The sequence below is a fragment of the Oncorhynchus masou genome, chromosome 15 (assembly GCF_036934945.1).
Source record: "Oncorhynchus masou masou isolate Uvic2021 chromosome 15, UVic_Omas_1.1, whole genome shotgun sequence".
NCBI classification, from domain to species: domain Eukaryota; kingdom Metazoa; phylum Chordata; class Actinopteri; order Salmoniformes; family Salmonidae; genus Oncorhynchus; species Oncorhynchus masou.
In genome coordinates this window covers 29,210,244-29,227,831 of record NC_088226.1, presented here as the reverse complement: position 1 = coordinate 29,227,831, position 17,588 = coordinate 29,210,244, and the positions used below count along the sequence as shown (strand labels likewise).

At 44.0% G+C, this 17,588-nt stretch overlaps 1 protein-coding gene across 3 annotated transcripts in view; it reads left to right on the top strand.

Annotated features, from left to right (window-relative positions):
• The window catches only part of LOC135556109 (major vault protein), a 31,756-nt gene that overhangs the window by 4,586 nt on the left and 9,582 nt on the right, over positions 1 to 17,588 (top strand). For 2 of the 3 annotated variants that reach the window (XM_064989033.1, XM_064989032.1), the window contains exons 2-13: positions 6,303 to 6,472; positions 6,905 to 7,100; positions 8,882 to 9,005; positions 9,781 to 9,912; positions 10,035 to 10,129; positions 11,096 to 11,332; positions 11,525 to 11,650; positions 11,826 to 12,029; positions 16,104 to 16,339; positions 16,577 to 16,774; positions 16,907 to 17,051; positions 17,252 to 17,463. In XM_064989033.1, coding sequence (XP_064845105.1) covers positions 6,303 to 6,472; positions 6,905 to 7,100; positions 8,882 to 9,005; positions 9,781 to 9,912; positions 10,035 to 10,129; positions 11,096 to 11,332; positions 11,525 to 11,650; positions 11,826 to 12,029; positions 16,104 to 16,339; positions 16,577 to 16,774; positions 16,907 to 17,051; positions 17,252 to 17,463 — 2,075 coding nt within the window. The remainder of the gene's footprint in view (positions 1 to 6,302; positions 6,473 to 6,904; positions 7,101 to 8,881; positions 9,006 to 9,780; positions 9,913 to 10,034; positions 10,130 to 11,095; positions 11,333 to 11,524; positions 11,651 to 11,825; positions 12,030 to 16,103; positions 16,340 to 16,576; positions 16,775 to 16,906; positions 17,052 to 17,251; positions 17,464 to 17,588) is intronic. The other variant, XM_064989034.1, reaches the window with a different exon arrangement.

Here is a 17,588-nt window from a genome sequence, read left to right as displayed (position 1 = left end):
AGCGTGGGAGCTTCTTGTTTCTGTCTGTAGGCAGGGATCAACAAAATGGAGTCGTGGTCAGCTTTTCTGAAAGGGGGGCGGGGCAGGGCCTTATATGCGTCGCGGAAGTTAGAATAACAGTGATCCAAGGTTTTGCCAGCCCTGGTGGCACAATCGATATGCTGATACATTTTAGGGAGTCTTGTTTTCAGATTTGCCTTGTTAAAATCCCCAGCAACAATGAATGCAGCCTCAGGATGTATGGATTCCAGTTTGCAAAGAGTCAAATAAAGTTCGTTCAGAGCCATTGATGTGTCTGCTTGGGGGGGAATATATACAGCTGTGATTATAATCAAAGAGAATTCTCTTGGTAGATAATGCGGTCTACATTTGATTGTGAGGAATTCTAAATCAGGTGAACAGAAGGATTTGCGTTCCTGTATGTTTCTGTGATCACACCACGTCTCGTTAGCCATAAGGCATACGCCCCCGCCCCTCTTCTTACCAGAAAGGTGTTTGTTTCTGTCGGCACGATGTGTGGAGAAACCCTCTGGCTGCACCGCATCCGAGAGCGTCTCTCCAGTGAGCCATGTTTCCGTGAAGCAAAGAAAGTTAGTCTCTGATGTCCCTCTGGAATGCTACCCTTGCTCGGATTTCATCAACCTTGTTGTCAAGAGACTGGACATTGGCGAGAAGAATGCTAGGAAGTGGGGCACGATGTGCCCGTCTCCGTAGTCTGACCAGAAGACCGCCTCGTTTCCCTCTTTTATGAAGTCGTTTTTTTGGGTCGCCAGCTGGGATCCATTCCGTTGTCCTGGTTGAAAGGCAGAACACAGGATCCGCTACGCGAAAGTCATATTCTTGGTCGTACTGATGGTGAGTTGACGCTGATCTTATATTCAGTAGTTCTTCTCGACTGTATGTAATGAAACCTAAGATGACCTGGGGTACTAATGTAAGAAATAACACGTAAAAAAAAAACTGCATAGTTTCCTAGGAACGCGAAGCGAGGCGGCCATCTCTGTCGGCGCCGGAAGTGCACAAGCTTGCGTATGTGCCTAGTCAGAGTTGCATATAGAATCCCGATTAGTTCAATAGGATCTCTGTGGGCCTAGTCGTAAAGATTTGTCATTTAACTTTTCAAATGTATTACCTTTAACTGTGACACAAACACAACCAGTCATGATGTTGTCATCCGATTGTCAATCACGTCAATGAGCTCCTTTACTACACGCACACATTTGTCCACTCAACATATTTCCAGCCTCCAAACAGTGGTGAATGGAAAGAGACATGCGTTACACAACAACAAAAAAGTGTAATGACATTTAGCCATTGTCATTAGGCCAGAATTTATGTGTCCACTGCCACTAACTTTCCTGAACCAACACTTACACTTGACATTTTGTGTACCATATGTGCTTTTGGATGGGATTGGATGGATGGGATTGTTGCTGTGAGATGGTGTGGGTGACGATGGTTGCTGTACTGTACCTTCACACCTTACCTTCACACTTAGTACAGTACACAGCGCACACCTTATAATTACTTGAACTCAATGTACACGTTATAATACATTAGCTCCAGTGGGACAAAAATATTTAGTCAGCCACCAATTGTGCAAGTTTTCCCACTTAAGATGAGAGGCCTGTAATTTATCATAGGTACACTTCAACTGTGACAGACAAAATGAGAGAAAATCACTTTGTAGGATTTGTAATGAATTTATTTGCAAAATATGGTGGAAAATAAGTATTTGGTCAATAGTTTCTCAATATTTTGTTATATACCCTTTGTTGGCAATGACTGAGGTCAAAAATTTTCTGTAAGTCTTCAAGGTTTTCACACACTGTTGCTGGTATTTTGGCCCATTCCTCCTTGCAGATCTCCTCTAGAGCAGAGTTGTTTTGGGGCTGTTGCTGGGCAACACGGACATTCAACTCCCTCCAAAGATTTTCTATGGGGTTGAGATCTGGAGGCTGGCTAGGCCACTCCAGGACTTTGAAATGCTTCTTACGAAGCCACTCCTTCGTTGCCTGGGCAGTGTGTTTGGGATCATTGTCATGCTGAACGACCCAGCCACATTTCATCTTGGAGGTTTTCACTCAAAATCTCACGATACATGGCCCCATTCATTCTTTCCTTTACACGGATCAGTCGTCCTGGTCCCTTTGCATAAAAACAGCCCCAAAGCATTTCCACCCCCATGCTTCAAAGTAGGTATGGTGTTCTTTGGATGCAACTCAGCATTCTTTGTCCTCCAAATATGGTGAGTTTAGTTACCAAAAAGTTATATTTTGGTTTCATCTGACCATATGACATTCTCCCAATCTTCTTCTGGATCATCCAAATGCTCTCTAGCAAACTTCAGACGGGCCTGGACATGTACTGGCTTAAGCAGGGGGACACGTCTGGCACTGCAGGATTTGAGTCCCTGGCGGCGTAGTGTGTTACTGATGGTAGGCTTTGTTACTTTGGTCCCAGCTCTCTTCAGGTAATTCACTAGGTCCCCCCATGTGGTTCTGGGATTTTTGCTCACCGTTCTTGTGATCATTTTGACCCCACGGCGTGAGATCTTGCATGGAGCCCCAGATCGAGATTATCAGTGGTCTTGTATGTCTTCCATTTCCTAATAATTGCTCCCACAGTTGATTTCTTCAAACCAAGCTGCTTACCTATTGCAGATTCAGTCTTCCCAGCCTGGTGCAGGTCTACAATTTTGTTTCTGGTGTCCTTTGACAGCTCTTTGGTCTTGGCCATAGTGGAGTTTGGAGTGTGACTGTTTGAGGTTGTGGACAGGTGTCTTTTACACTGATAACAAGTTCAAACAGGTGCCATTAATACAGGTAACGAGTGGAGGACAGAGGAGCCTCTTAAAGAAGAAGTTACAGGTCTGTGAGAGCCAGAAATCTTGCATGTTTGTAGGTGACCAAATACTTATTTTCCACCATAATTTGCAAATTCATTAAAAATCCTACAGTGTGACTTTCTGGATTTTTTTTCTTCTCATTTTGTCTGTCATAGTTTAAGTGGTACCTATGATGACAATTACAGGCCTCATCTTTTTAAGTGGGAGAACTTGCACAATTGGTGGCTGACTAAATACTTTTTTGCCCCACTGTATGTGTACTGTCCCCCTTGCTTGATTGTTCTTGAGTGGGTGGAGGCACTGGAATGTATAGTGAAATAGCAATAGTATTGGGCGTGCCGGTTTGAAAGGTGTGCCTGTATGACAGATTTGTCATTGATCAGATTTGTGTAAATGACAGGTGTGTGTGTACATGGTGGGAGTGTCCATAGTTTTGTCATATAAAAAAGACGTAGTACTTTAGTTTTTGTTCTCTTTAGCCACCATTGTGTACCTGGTCTGGCCAGTTTGCGTCAGTCGTTATGTTGCGTCATTGTCAGGTGTTTGCTCTCACCATTCAGGAGCGCTCCCACATGTCTGAGTTTGTCAAAGGACACTGTCTAATGGGACTCCTTTCTCTTGTAGTTATAGCATACACTCTAGGACAGTATACAGAATGGTTCCCTGAATGCAGACAGTGGTGGGAAAAGTACCCCAATTGTCATACTTGTGTAAAAAATAGATGCCTTCATAGAGATTACTCAAGTAAAAGTGAAAGTTACCCAGTATAATACCACTTGAGTAAAAATATTTGGGTTTTAAATATACTTAAGTATCAAATGTAATTGCTGAAGTATACTTAAGTGTAAATGATTTCAAATTCCGTATATTAAGCAAATCAGATGGCACTATTTTTTTTTGTCTCCAGGGGGACACTCCAACACTCGGACATCATTTACAAATGAAGCATGTGTGTTTAGTGAGTCTGCCAGATCAGAGGCAGTAGGGATGACCAGGGATGTTCTCTTGATAAGTGCGTGAATTGGACAATGTTCCTCTCATGCTAAGCATTCAAAATGCACTTTTGGGTGACAGGGAATATGTATGGTGTAAGAAGTATATTATTTTCTTTAAGAATGTAAGTGAAGTAGAAGTACACTGCTCAAAAAATAAAGTGAACACTTAAACAACACAATGTAACTCCAAGTCAATCACACTTCTGTGAAATCAAACTGTCCACTTAGGAAGCAACACTGACAATACATTTCACATGCTGTTGTGCAAATGGAATAGACAACAGGTGGAAATTATAGGCTATTAGCAAGACACCCCCAATAAAGGAGTGGTTCTGCAGGTGGTGACCACAGACCACTTCTCAGTTCCTATGCTTCCTGGCTGATGTTTTGGTCACTTTTGAATGCTGGCGGTGCTTTCACTCTAGTGGTAGCATGAGACAGTCTACAACCCACACAAGTGGCTCAGGTAGTGCAGCTCATCCAGGATGGCATCAATGCGAGCTGTGGCAAGAAGGTTTGCTGTGTCTGTCAGCGTAGTGTCCAGAGCATGGAGGCGCTACCAGGAGACAGGTCAGTACATCAGGAGACGTGGAGGAGGCCGTAGGAGGGCAACAACCCAGCAGCAGGACCACTACCTCCGCCTTCGTGCAAGGAGGAGCACTGCCAGAGCCCTGCAAAATGAACTCCAGCAGGCCACAAATGTGCATGTCTGCTCAAACGGTCAGAAACACTCAATGAGGGTGGTATGAGGGCCCGACGTCCACAGGTGGGGGTTGTGCTTACAGCCCAACACCGTGCAGGACGTTTGGCGTTTGCCAGAGAACAAGATTGGCAAATTCGCCACTGGCGCCTTGTGTTCTTCACAGATGAAAGCAGGTTCACACTGAGCACATGTGACAGACGTGACAGTCTGGAGACGCCGTGGAGAACGTTCTGCTGCCTGCAACATCCTCCAGCATGACCGGTTTGGCGGTGGGTCAGTCATGGTGTGGGGTGGCATTTCTTTGGGGGGCCGCACAGCCCTCCATGTGTTCGCCAGAGTGCCATTAGGTACCGAGATGAGATCCTCAGACCCCTTGTGAGACCATATGCTGGTGCGGTTGGCCCTGGGTTCCTCCTAATGCAAGACAATACTCGACCTCATGTGGCTGGAGTGTGTCAGCAGTTCCTGCAAGAGGAAGGCATTGATGCTATGGACTGGCCCGCCCGTTCCCCAGACCTGAATCCAATTGAGCACATCTGGGACATCATGTCTCGCTCCATCCACCAACGCCACGTTGCACCACAGACTGTCCAGGATTTGGCAGATGCTTTAGTCCAGGTCTGGGAGGAGATCCCTCAGGAGACCATCCACCACCTCATCAGGAGCATGCCCAGGCGTTGTAGGGAGGTCATACAGGCACGTGGAGGCCACACACACTACTGAGCCTCATTTTGACTTGTTTTAAGGACATTACATCAAAGTTGGATCAGCCTGTAGTGTGGTTTTCCACTTCAATTTTGTGTGACTCCAAATCCAGACCTCCATGGGTTGATCAATTTGATTTCCATTGATCATTTTTGTGTGATTTTTGTTGTCAGCACATTCAACTATGCAAAGAAAAAAGTATTTAATATTTCTTTCATTCAGATCTAGGATGTGTTATTTTAGTGTTCCCTTTATTTTTTTGAGCAGTATATTATAAAAACATAATACAGATATCCCCCCAAAAATGTCTTAAGTAGTACTTTTTTAAAGTATTTTTACTTAAGTACTTTACACCTTTGAGCACAGGTGACAGCAAGCCTTGTCCTGGACTGAAAGGCACTTCTCTATTGGACATATTTTTAGTCCAGAAGTAGGCTTGGAGCCAATCAAATTCTTGGCACATGTTCTTACACAAGTGTTTCAAAATAGCAGAGAGAGAAGCTGCTTGAGAGCTAGATAATGGATGGGGGATCAGCTTTCACCTGGTCATCTCCTTCAGATCAGAATCACTGAAAGAAAAGAGGCAAGAAAGGGAGAAACATTTGACATTTTGGGCATTTAACAGACTCATCCAGAGGAACTTGCAGTCAGTGCATTCCACTTACGGTAAGATGGCTACAGTCGGAGGGGGAGATTGAGATCCACCCAATGAGTCAGGTGGGTCGAAACGGACTGACATACAAATAAACTTACATCATAATTAACTGCTCAATATTATTTGTCGGTCAGTCCGTCACAATTGACCAATTGTCACGGTTTTGATGCTCTCGAACATGGCCAGCGTCGCCTTTAGGCAGTAGGGCAGGCTACTTCAGGGGCCTGTTCTGGAGGACATAACATTACAGAACTTTTCAGATAGACAAGTATCGTGTAGAACAGATAATCATTTATCTGTCAGAGCTGGTACGATTTCCTATTCTATTAATAATATTTCTGAACGTTTCACATCACTGAATATACGCATTAACCCTCTCCACTCCGGCCATTCCAGATGATATCCATGAATGGCGGGAGCTCAGGCGGGATGAAATTTGAGGGGCTGGTAGATGCGTCAATCATCCGTGTCCCGCCCCACCACTACATCCATGTCCTGGACCAAAATACCAATATCGCCCGTGTGGAGATTGGACCGCTCACCTACATCAGACAGGACAATGAGAGGTGAGGAGTGTGTGTGTTGGTGCGTTTTATCTATCATTTATCTGATAAGGTCTGCGTGTAATTACCTAATTACAAGTGCGTTTGGTTTCTAAGCCTACTGACGCCAAACAAGCTGTGGTTACAGCGTCACGCAATGTTTGACAGCACACTTTGAATGTTGCCAAATATCATGTTTATAATGGCATCTTTTACCCAGATTAAATCCGCGTGTGCTCATCTGTGGCTGGTTTAAACATATGATTACTCACACAGGTGCATAGAGGTTGATTACATTGCTAGAGTGGAAATAGGTGGTGCATTCTAGATGTTTCTTTACAGGTTTAGGTTAGTCAACATATGCCATGTACAAACACGTTTACACTCAGTATGTACAGTATCTGTGTAGACTAGTATTTCAGTCAATAGGTGACTTTATTGTGTCCTCCTTCCCAGAGTACTGTTCTCCCCTGTGCGAATGACCATGGTCCCTCCTCGCCACTACTGCGTGGTTCTCAACCCCGTTGCTCGCGACGACCACGGACAGGTGCTTTTCGACCAATCAGGACAGGCCAAGCTTCGCCATGCCGACCTGGAGATCCGGCTCACCCAGGACCCCTTCCCCCTCTACCCTGGAGAGGAGATCCAGCAGGTACGGTCTGTTTGTTAGACGTCAGCGCTAAAGCCTAAGTGTTAGCAGTGCAGGGAGCTAATGCAAGTCTTCAGGTCTCGGTGCAGAGATTGCTCAGCACACAGGTGTGGTTCACTGAACCACCTCCATTACAATCCCATTGTGCTAAAGTGTAGGCATTCACTTTGAAAGATAATATAACTGTCTGGGACCTGGGTGCTAACCTGGTTCTCCTGCATGCTACACTGTGTTAGCCTGCAGAGTGAAAGCCTAGGCATTAGAAGTTTGGAGAGTTGAAGCAATTCTTATTACATGGGTGTTAATCTCTTTTTTTATATATATTATATTATAATATATATACATACATACATACATACATACATACATACATACATACATACATACATACATACAGTTGAATTCGGAAGTTTACATACACCTTAGCCGAATGCATTTAAACTCAGTTTTTCACAATTCCTGACATTTAATCCTAGTAAAAATCCCGTTTTAGGTCAGTTAGGATCACCGCTTTCTTTCAAGAATGTGAAATGTCAGAATAATTGTAGAGAATGATTTATTTCAGCTTTCATTTCTTTCATCACATTCCCAGTGGGTCAGAAGTTTACATTCTCAATTAGTATTTGGTAGCATTTCCTTTAAATTGTTTAACTTGGGCCTTCCACAAGCTTCCCACAATAAGTTGGGTGAATTTTGGCCCATTCCTCCTGACAGAGCTGGAGTATCTGAGTCAGGTGTGTAGGCCTTTTTGCTCGCACATGCTTTTTCAGTTCTGCCCACATTTTTTTTTATAGGTTTGAGGTCAGGGCTTTGAGATGGCCACTCCAATAACTTGACTTTGTTGTCCTTAAGTCATTTTGCCACAACTTTGGAAGTATGCTTGGGGTCATTGTTCATTTGGAAGACCAAGTTTTAACTTTCTGACTGTCTTGATGTTGCTTCAATATATCCACATAATTTTCATTCCTCATGATGCCATCTATTTTGTGAAGTGCACCAGTCCCTCCTGCATCAAAGCAACCCCACAACATGATGCTGCCACTCCCGTGTTTCACGGTTGGGAGGGTGTTCTTTGGCTTGCAAGTCTCCCCCTTTTTTCCTCCAAACGTAACAATGGTCATTATGGCCAAACCGTTCTATTTTTGTGTCATCAGAACAGAGGATATTTCTCCAAAAGGTACGATCTTTGTCCCCATGTGCAGTTGCAAACCGTAGTCTGGCTTTTTTATGGCGGTTTTGGAGCAGTGGCTTCTTCCTTGTTGAGGTGGCCTTTCAGGTTATGCAATTGCTCCCAAAGATGAACCAGACTTGTGAAGGTCTACAATTTTTTTTTCTGAGGTCTTGGCTGATTTCTTTTGATTTTCCCATGATGTCAAGCAAAGAGGCACTGAGTTTGTAGGCCTTGAAATGCATCCACAGGTACACCTCCAATTGACTCGAATGATGTCAATTAGCCTGTCGGTAGCTTCTAAAGCCATGACATCATTTTCTGGAATTTTCCAAGCTGTTTAAAGGAACAGTCAACTTAGTGTATGTAAACTTCTGACCCAACCATTGTGATACAGTGAATTATAAGTGAAATAATCTGTCTGTTAACAATTGTTGGAAAAATGACTTGTGTCATGCACAAAGTACATGTCCTAACGGACTTGCCAAAACTATAGTTTGTTATTAACAAGAAATTTGTGGAGTGGTTGAATAACAGGTTTTAATGACTTCAAGCAAAGTGTATGCAAACCTCTGACTTCAAGTATGTATGTATGTATAATCTATATATCTCCCAGCATGTGACAGTGCTGCAGATCGTCTACCCAGACACCGCCCTGCGCCTTCAGGCTCTGCTGGACTTTGAGGAGGTGGGAGGAGAGAAGAGGGTGGCTGGAGACGAGTGGCTGTTCGAAGGGCCAGGTGAGTTCTCTGGGTACCACTCCTAACACATCATTACAATTTACTTCGGTCCTTACAGGGGTCATATTGATAAAAAAAAAATTTTTTTTTTTTTTTAACCAAATCGGAGCATTGATTTAACAAGAACTAGTGCTCTTTCAATTTTTCTAATTTGACTTAAGTCAAATCCAATTTGATTCATCACGTACACAGGTTACAGCAGGTATAAAAGGTGCAGTGAAATACTTTCTTGCAAGCTCCCTCAACAATGCAGTACAAATATCAATAAAAAATAACAAGTAGTAGAAGAAAGTAGTATGCAAGAAACGTAGTACATTCCACCCTAGTCATAGACTGTTCGCGCCAAGTCTAGGTCCAAGAGGCTTCTAAACAGCTTTTACCCCCAAGCCAGACTCCTGAACATCTAATCAAATGGCTACCCAGACTATTTGCATTGCTTGTGCTACTCTATGCATCGTCACATTAATAACTCTACCTACATGTACACATTACCTCGACTAACCGGTGCCCCCGCACATTGCCTCTGTACCGGTAACCCCGGTATATACTGCTGCTCATTAATTATTTGTTACTTTTATTTCTTATCCTTTTTAAAAAAAATAATTTTTTCTTAACTGCATTGCTGGTTAAAGACATTTCACCTGTTGTATTTGGCGCATGTGACAAATATACATTTTTTTTTTTACATTACAAACAGTATATAGTACCTGATTCCAAACACAGCCTGATTGCCTAATAATGCTTCTCTAACCCCTAACCTCTACCCTCCCCATAGGGACGTACATCCCCAGGAAGGAGGTGGCAGTGCTGGAGACCATCAAGGCCATGGTGATCAAAGAGAACCAGGCCATCCGCCTCCGAGCGCGCAAGGAGGGCGTGGACAGGAGCGGCGTCCGCAGGGTCACTGGTGAGACACATATACTGTATTTTTTTATTGTGCATATAATGTATGTACACAAAAGTAGCAGATGTCGTATCGCTATCACACACACCTAGCTAGCTGAGTGATTCCCTGTGTGTTTTGTCCAGGTGAGGAGTGGCAGGTGAGAAAGGTGGGGGCGTATCTACCAGGGGCTCAAGAGGAGGTCCTCGACATTGTCAACGCTTTCATCCTCACTGACAAGGTAACAATGCCCTCCTCTCTCGCCCTCACTTTATCTATCACTCCCCTCCCTCCTTCACTCTCTCCCTCTTTACCAATCATTCCTCTCTCTCTACCATTTACTCCCCCTCCCTCCTTTCTCTCCCTCTCTTTACTTTTCCCTCCTCTCTCCTGCCCTTTATTTAATTTTTTTTATTCATCCACCATCTCTTGTTCTCCCCCTCCCTCTTGATTGGCGATCTCCAATAGTTGAACTGTTGGATTATTCCTAACCAAAAGCCTGTTATTTCACTGACTGATAATAAATCAATGTGATTTTGTTTCACTGAATTTCCATCTGTATAGGCTATTTGTTTAATTGTTTTTCTGGCTGGGCAAATAAGTGGAGGTGGTATATCATATATATATTTTTTGCATGCAATGTAGCCTAAATCAAGATTAGGCCTATTATTTTGCTTGCGTATTAGTAACTCCAAAAACCCACGGAGGTTGTGAAATATGAATATGAGACTTGCGTGTTTTTGAAAATGGGATTGGATATTATTTTCTATCTGTATCATGATGAAGATAAGATCCTACGCCTGCTTCTAACGAGGTGGAGTGAGGTTAGGAAAGGGATGAAACGTTGATTTAAAAAAAAAATGCATGTTTCAAAATGTAACTTTTTTGTTTTGTTTTTTGATAGTGGTTCCACACATCCCCGTGGGAAAAATATTATTTGTATTTTATTCTGTTATATTCCATTATATTCTTACTATAAAATATGTCTGACTGTGATCGGATAGGTGTGTCTTGTCTGTTTTTAAATAAGCAAAATAACAAACTATTGATTTCATTTGAATGGCGCAGCCAGGGCTGCACTGACCCGTAACATAGGCCTAATTAAACTCCATATGCTCTTCTATTCATTAGAAAATACATGTTATTAGTCTTGTGATGTTTTGTAGGACCTGCCTAAACAAATTCAGGTTTTTCTTTTCACTCTCAGAAAGCACTGCACGTGCGAGCAATACGGCCATTCCGTGACGCCGGGGGGCGGGACCGGCGCACTGGGGAAGAGTGGCTCGTTACCATGGCGGAACGGGAGGCACACATCCCGTCTGTTGCTGAGGAAGTGGTGGGAGTGGTCAACGTGACCACGCTGAGCAGCCGTCAGTACTGTGTGATCCTGGACCCGGTGGGACCAGACGGTAAACCACAGCTGGGTCAGAAGAGGGTGTGCAAGGTGAGACTGTGAAAGAGAGCGCTGTCTTACACTCCTTTGTTTGGTCAAATGTTTGTTTAGTCACTCATTGCTGTTTTACACACTGGTGAGGAAAGTTCAGTGACTTAATTTGTTTTATTAATTTGCCTTTTGTAGATTTTAGTCACTTCCCCAATTAGCTTTAATTTAACACTGCTCTCTCTTCCTCCCCAGGGGGAGCGTTCGTTCTTCCTGCAACCAGGGGAGCACTTAGAGGAGGGCACCCAGGATGTTTACATTCTCTCTGAGGAGGAGGGCCTGGTGCTGAGGGCCGTAGAGGCCTTCAAAGATACACAGGAGGTGAGGAAAGAGGGGGGAGGGAGGGGGAATGGTGGAAGAATTTAAATGCAGATGGGAGGGGAAACAAATACAACAACGATCCTTAACAGGACTGACTGGTTTGGCCAGTACACAATCCATTCAATATACACTTTCTTTCTCTCCTCATTCTCTCTCTCCCTCTTCTCTATGCCAGGAGGAGGAGGAGGAAGAAGAGGAGGAGGAGAGGGCCAAGCTCTCCCGGAGGGGTGGAGTCCAACGTCGCCCCGGTGACCGCTGGATGCTACGTGGACCAATTGAGTACGTCCCCCCAGCTGCCGTAGAGGTGATGCTACGGCGACAGGCCATCCCATTGGACGAGAACGAAGGGATCTATGTCCGAGACATCAAGACAGGAAAGGTGAGTTTTTACCCAGCTGAATGTTTGAAGACTGGCTATGTCCCAAATGGCAACTTGACCGTTAACTTTAGGCAGTCATTTTGACTGATAAGGTTAGGGCTAGGTGAAACAGAACTTGACAGTACATTTTTGGTATTAATTACAACTGGTTAAGGTTTGAGATGGGCTGTTAAAACAGAAAAAAATGTAAACAAGTGCCTAGCACTGGGATCGAACCCACCATCTTAAGAGCCGTAGCTCACGGTTGAACTAGATGGTAATAGGCGCTCACATTCCTCCCAGTGGACAGTATCTCTCCACGTCTTGGGGACCAGGGGCCTCCATTTATAAACTGTGCTTATGTACAAAATATACCCCAACGTGTGTGCTCCAGTTTTCACACAAAAGTTGGCATTTATATTAAAACAATTTTGATGTGAGAATGTGCTCACCTCTCTGGAAACTTTAGACCATGTGCATGCACATCTGCTAGTGGTTGAAATATTGTACTGAAAGCTGGCAAGTAAGTCAAAATGGGTGGAAATTATGAAAATTAAAATCAGGAAAGCATAAACAAGAATTCAGCCATTTTCTGTTAGTGAGAAGAGCAAAAATATTTTAAACATGTTTTTAATCTAAAATAATTAAGACATAGGAAGATTCCTATTTATTTTATTTTCATAACCATTGCAGAATAAATTCCTCACCTTTTCTGGTTTGTGATGAGTTCATATTCCTGGAGTAGCCATATAACACATTACCATGTGCATCACTCGCTTAATTGGACCTAGTAAATAGATAAAGCCTATACAGTGCCTTGCGAACGTATTCGGCCCCCTTGAACTTTGCGACCTTTTGCCACATTTCAGGCTTCAAACATAAAGATATAAAACTGTATTTTGGGACACAATCATGAAGTGGAACGACATTTATTGGATATTTCAAACTTTTTTAACAAATCAAAAACTGAAAAATTGGACGTGCAAAATTATTCAGCCCCCTTAAGTTAATACTTTGTAGCGCCACCTTTTGCTGCGATTACAGCTGTAAGTCGCTTGCGGTATGTCTCTATCAGTTTTGCACATCAAGAGACTGAAATTTTTTCCCATTCCTCCTTGCAAAACAGCTCGAGCTCAGTGAGGTTGGATGGAGAGCATTTATGAACAGCAGTTTTCAGTTCTTTCCACAGATTCTCGATTGGATTCAGGTCTGGACTTTGACTTGGCCATTTGAACACCTGGATATGTTTATTTTTGAACCATTCCATTGTAGATTTTGCTTTTTTTTGGATCATTGTCTTGTTGGAAGACAAATCTCCGTCCCAGTCTCAGGTCTTTTGTAGACTCCATCAGGTTTTCTTCCAGAATGGTCCTGTATTTGGCTCCATCCATCTTCCCATCAATTTTAACCATCTTCCCTGTCCCTGCTGAAGAAAAGCAGGCCCAAACCATGATGCTGCCACCACCATGTTTGACAGTGGGGATGGTGTGTTGTGGTTGATGAGCTGTTGCTTTTACGCCAAACATAACGTTTTGCATTGTTGCCAAAAAGTTCCATTTTGGTTTCATCTGACCAGAGCACCTTCTTCCACATGTTTGGTGTGTCTCCCATGTGGCTTGTGGCAAACTTTAAACGACACCTTTTATGGATATCTTTAAGAAATGGCTTTCTACTTGCCCTCTTCCATAAAGGCCAGATTTGTGCAATATACGACTGATTGTTTTCCTATGGACAGAGTCTCCCACCTCAGCTGTAGATCTCTGCAGTTCATCCAGAGTGATCATGGGCCTCTTGGCTGCATCTCTGATCAGTCTTCTCCTTGTATGAGCTGAAAGTTTAGAGGGACGGCCAGGTCTTGGTAGATTTGCAGTGGTCTGATACTCCTTCCATTTCAATATTATCGCTTGGACAGTGCTCCTTGGGATGTTTAAAGCTTGAAATCTTTTTGTATCCAAATCCGGCTTTAAACTTCTTCACAACAGTATCTCGGACCTGCCTGGTGTGTTCCTTGTTCTTCATGATGCTCTCTGCGCTTTTAACGGACCTCTGAGACTATCACAGTGCAGGTGCATTTATACGGAGACTTGATTACACACAGGTGGATTGTATTTATCATCATTATTCATTTAGGTCAACATTGGATCATTCAGAGATCCTCACTGAACTTCTGGAGAGAGTTTTTGCTGCACTGAAAGTAAAGGGGCTGAATAATTTTGCACGCCCAATTTTTAAGTTTTTGATTTGTTAAAAAAGTTTGAAATATCCAATAAATGTCGTTCCACTTCATGATTGTGTCCCACTTGTTGTTGATTCTTCACAAAAAAAATACAGTTTTATATCTTTATGTTTGAAGCCTGAAATGTGGCAAAAGGTCGCAAAGTTCAAGGGGGCCGAATACTTTCGGAATGGCACTGTATGTCAAGTTTTGCAATCCCATAGGCACTGCGGTTTATAATATACAGTCAAATTTAACAGGTGAACAGTTAATCTTTTGCATTGAAGTAGGCCTACTGTACGCTTCTGTTAATTGCATAATTTTTTTGTAGCCAGCCATAGACGATGTTTCAGATTTTGCGGGCAGTCCATGTTTAGGTTGGGGGAAAGTCAATGCAAAACATTGTTGAATTGAAACGTTCTGCTGACAGCTCCGCAACCATTTTGACACGGTCCTTTGCCAGATTCCGCATAAATTACACAGGTTGACATTTTTGTAATGAGTCTGGCCCTGGAAGCAGAACTGAGTTGTTTCCGCTAGATGGGTCAGCTGCATAGTCAAAATGGACTATTATCGTTCAAATTCATTAGAACAAAAATGTGCTTTTTAGTCTTATTTTAAGGTGTTGGGGTTAGCAGTGTGGTTAAGGTTAGAGTTAGGTTTATAATCTGATTTCATGACTTTGTGGCTTTGCCAGCTATTGACCATTCTGCAGAGCTGCTTCCATTACATGAGCCATCTCAATAAATGCCAATCCGAAATAAATTACTGCAAAAGATTAAAACAACCAGCTGCACTGGCTTCCAGGTTATAACAGCAAAGTGGCTACGCTCTGCATGCATATGGGGCTCAGTCAGGACTGTTACTTTTTTAACTGAATGAAAACATTTTAACCGATTTTTAATGTGGGAAAAATATGATGCAAATCCAGAATGTGATTACTCACAAACTCCCAATTAGTCCTGGCTGGAGCACCCTTCGAGACCTGACACGTTCAGCAGATGGAGCCATCGCCTCTGTTATACACTCTGTCACCAGGCCTCGACGAGTCTCCCCCTGGTGGCTGACCTGCTGTACGACACAATACATTTTATTATTTTAAACACCAGTGGTGCAACTAGTGTTTTCTAACTGCACTGAACCAAAACAGTGGCATGCGGGAGGGAAGCAAAACTTTCATCTCGAGACGACGGGGGAGGGTGTGCAATATGTAGATATCGCTCCACCGTTTCCTGGTTGCTAAAATTTTAATAGTTTGCCTAATTTTTGTTGGTACAATAATGCTTATTTATTACAATCTAAACCACTGTGAAATATGTATTTTCAGTAACCAAAAATATTATTTTTTTCTGTTTGAAGCTGTTGTACAAAATCGAAAGTCAAAGACTCAAACAAAACTTAACAGGAAGTGTAGAAATAGTGCACATGGAACAGATCTACCCCTTAGATCTGTCATTCTCACTGAAAGCAAGTCTATCTGTAACTCACTTCTATGTGAATTTGGTCGGGTCGCCCAAAAAGTTACATATTGCAGCTTTAATATATAACATCGGCATATGTATTTTAATATAGAATAGCTCAAAACATTACTAATCATTGAAAATGACATTCCCAATTGATAATTTTCTGGTAAAAAAAAGAAAAGTGGGATTGCACCTGCTCCATTGCTCGGGTACCTATGATTTTGTGCACAATTGACCAGGGCCCACAGGACTCTGGTCAAAACTAGTGCACCATGTACTGTAGGGGGGCCATTTGGGATGTACACTAAAACACCTGATTCGAGTGATCCAGGGTATCATTTCATTGGTTTATTTTTCAGCCTTAAATCCCCACCCACCTCTCACCATCCCTCTCCCCCATTGGCTACCTGGCTCTAGGTCCGTGCTGTGATTGGCCACACCTACATGCTGACGCAGGACGAGGAGCTGTGGGCGAAGAATCTGCCTCAGAATGTTGAGACCCTCCTGGCCTCCACAAAGGACCCCCTGGCTGACCGCTCAGACCGCAGCAAGGAAGTGGAGATGAAGGACCGGGACAAGACCAAGGTGGTGTCCTACAGGGTGCCCCACAACGCTGCCGTGCAGGTCTACGACTACAGGGAGAAGAAGGCCAGGTAAACATAGTTGACAGAGAGCCGGATGTGGAGACACTGGCCCTGTCCAGAAACAACCCATATACTAGCCCAGGGCCGTATTCCAAATGGTACCCTATTCCCTATATAGTGCACTACTTTTGACCAGAGCAACATTGGGCCTCTAGTGTTAACTTTTCCCTTTCGCCCTCCCTCTCTCTCCCCACCCCCTCTCCTGTCTTGTCCTCCCTCACTCCTTTTCTGCTTCCCCTCTCTCAGGGTGGTGTTTGGGCCAGAGATGGTAATGTTGGGTCCTGATGAGCAGTTCACCGTGCTGTCCCTGTCAGGGGACAAGCCCAAGAGGGCCAACGTCATCAAGGCCGTGTGTCTGCTGCTGGGGCCGGACTTCTTCACTGACATCATCACCATAGAGACGGCCGACCACGCACGCCTGCAGCTGCAGCTCAGCTACAACTGGTAGGGTTTGTGGGTGGGGGACGACGGCGTGTGTTTTTGATGATCCTCTGCGATTTGGTGTCCTTAGTCTAGTCTGTAGGCCAGATGATGTATTTAATATCTCTACCTCCTCTCTTTCTCTCACTCACTCAGGCACTTTGACCTGAAGTCTCCCGCGGACCCGTCCCAGGCTGCGGCTCTGTTCTCGGTGCCTGACTTTGTGGGCGATGCCTGTAAAGCCATCGCCTCCCGCGTCAGAGGAGCCGTCGCCTCCGTGCAGTTTGACGACTTTCACAAGGTCCGTCCACACTTCAATCGTCTAAATCTGCACTTTTCTGGCTTTTTAATACACTTTTTAATTCTACATGGCCTCCAGCCCTTGGCTATCGTAGTTAGGTTGGCCTATACGCCGCTTTGGGAAACGTGTGCCAATTGATTCAAAGACAACAATAACACCCCCACGCTTGAACCTCTTCTTTAACCCCCTCCACTCTACAGAACTCCAACCGGATCATCTGCTCCTCTGTGTTTGGCTTTGATGACAAGCTGGCAGTGCGTCCCAGCCTGCGCTTCCACCAGAACAGTCTGGTCATCAGCAGTGTGGACATCCAGTCAGTGGAGCCGGTGGACCAGAGGACCAGAGACGCCCTGCAGAAGAGTGTCCAGCTGGCCATCGAGATCACCACCAACTCCCAGGAGGCTGCTGCACGGTAGGACACATGACACACACGCGCACCAGGGGAGAACGAATGCCACCTCTGAAGCCATCGATGTTCAAGGCCAACTGTGGTACTGCAGGCATTGTAAGCATAAAACAGGATCTCCCGCATTTCTA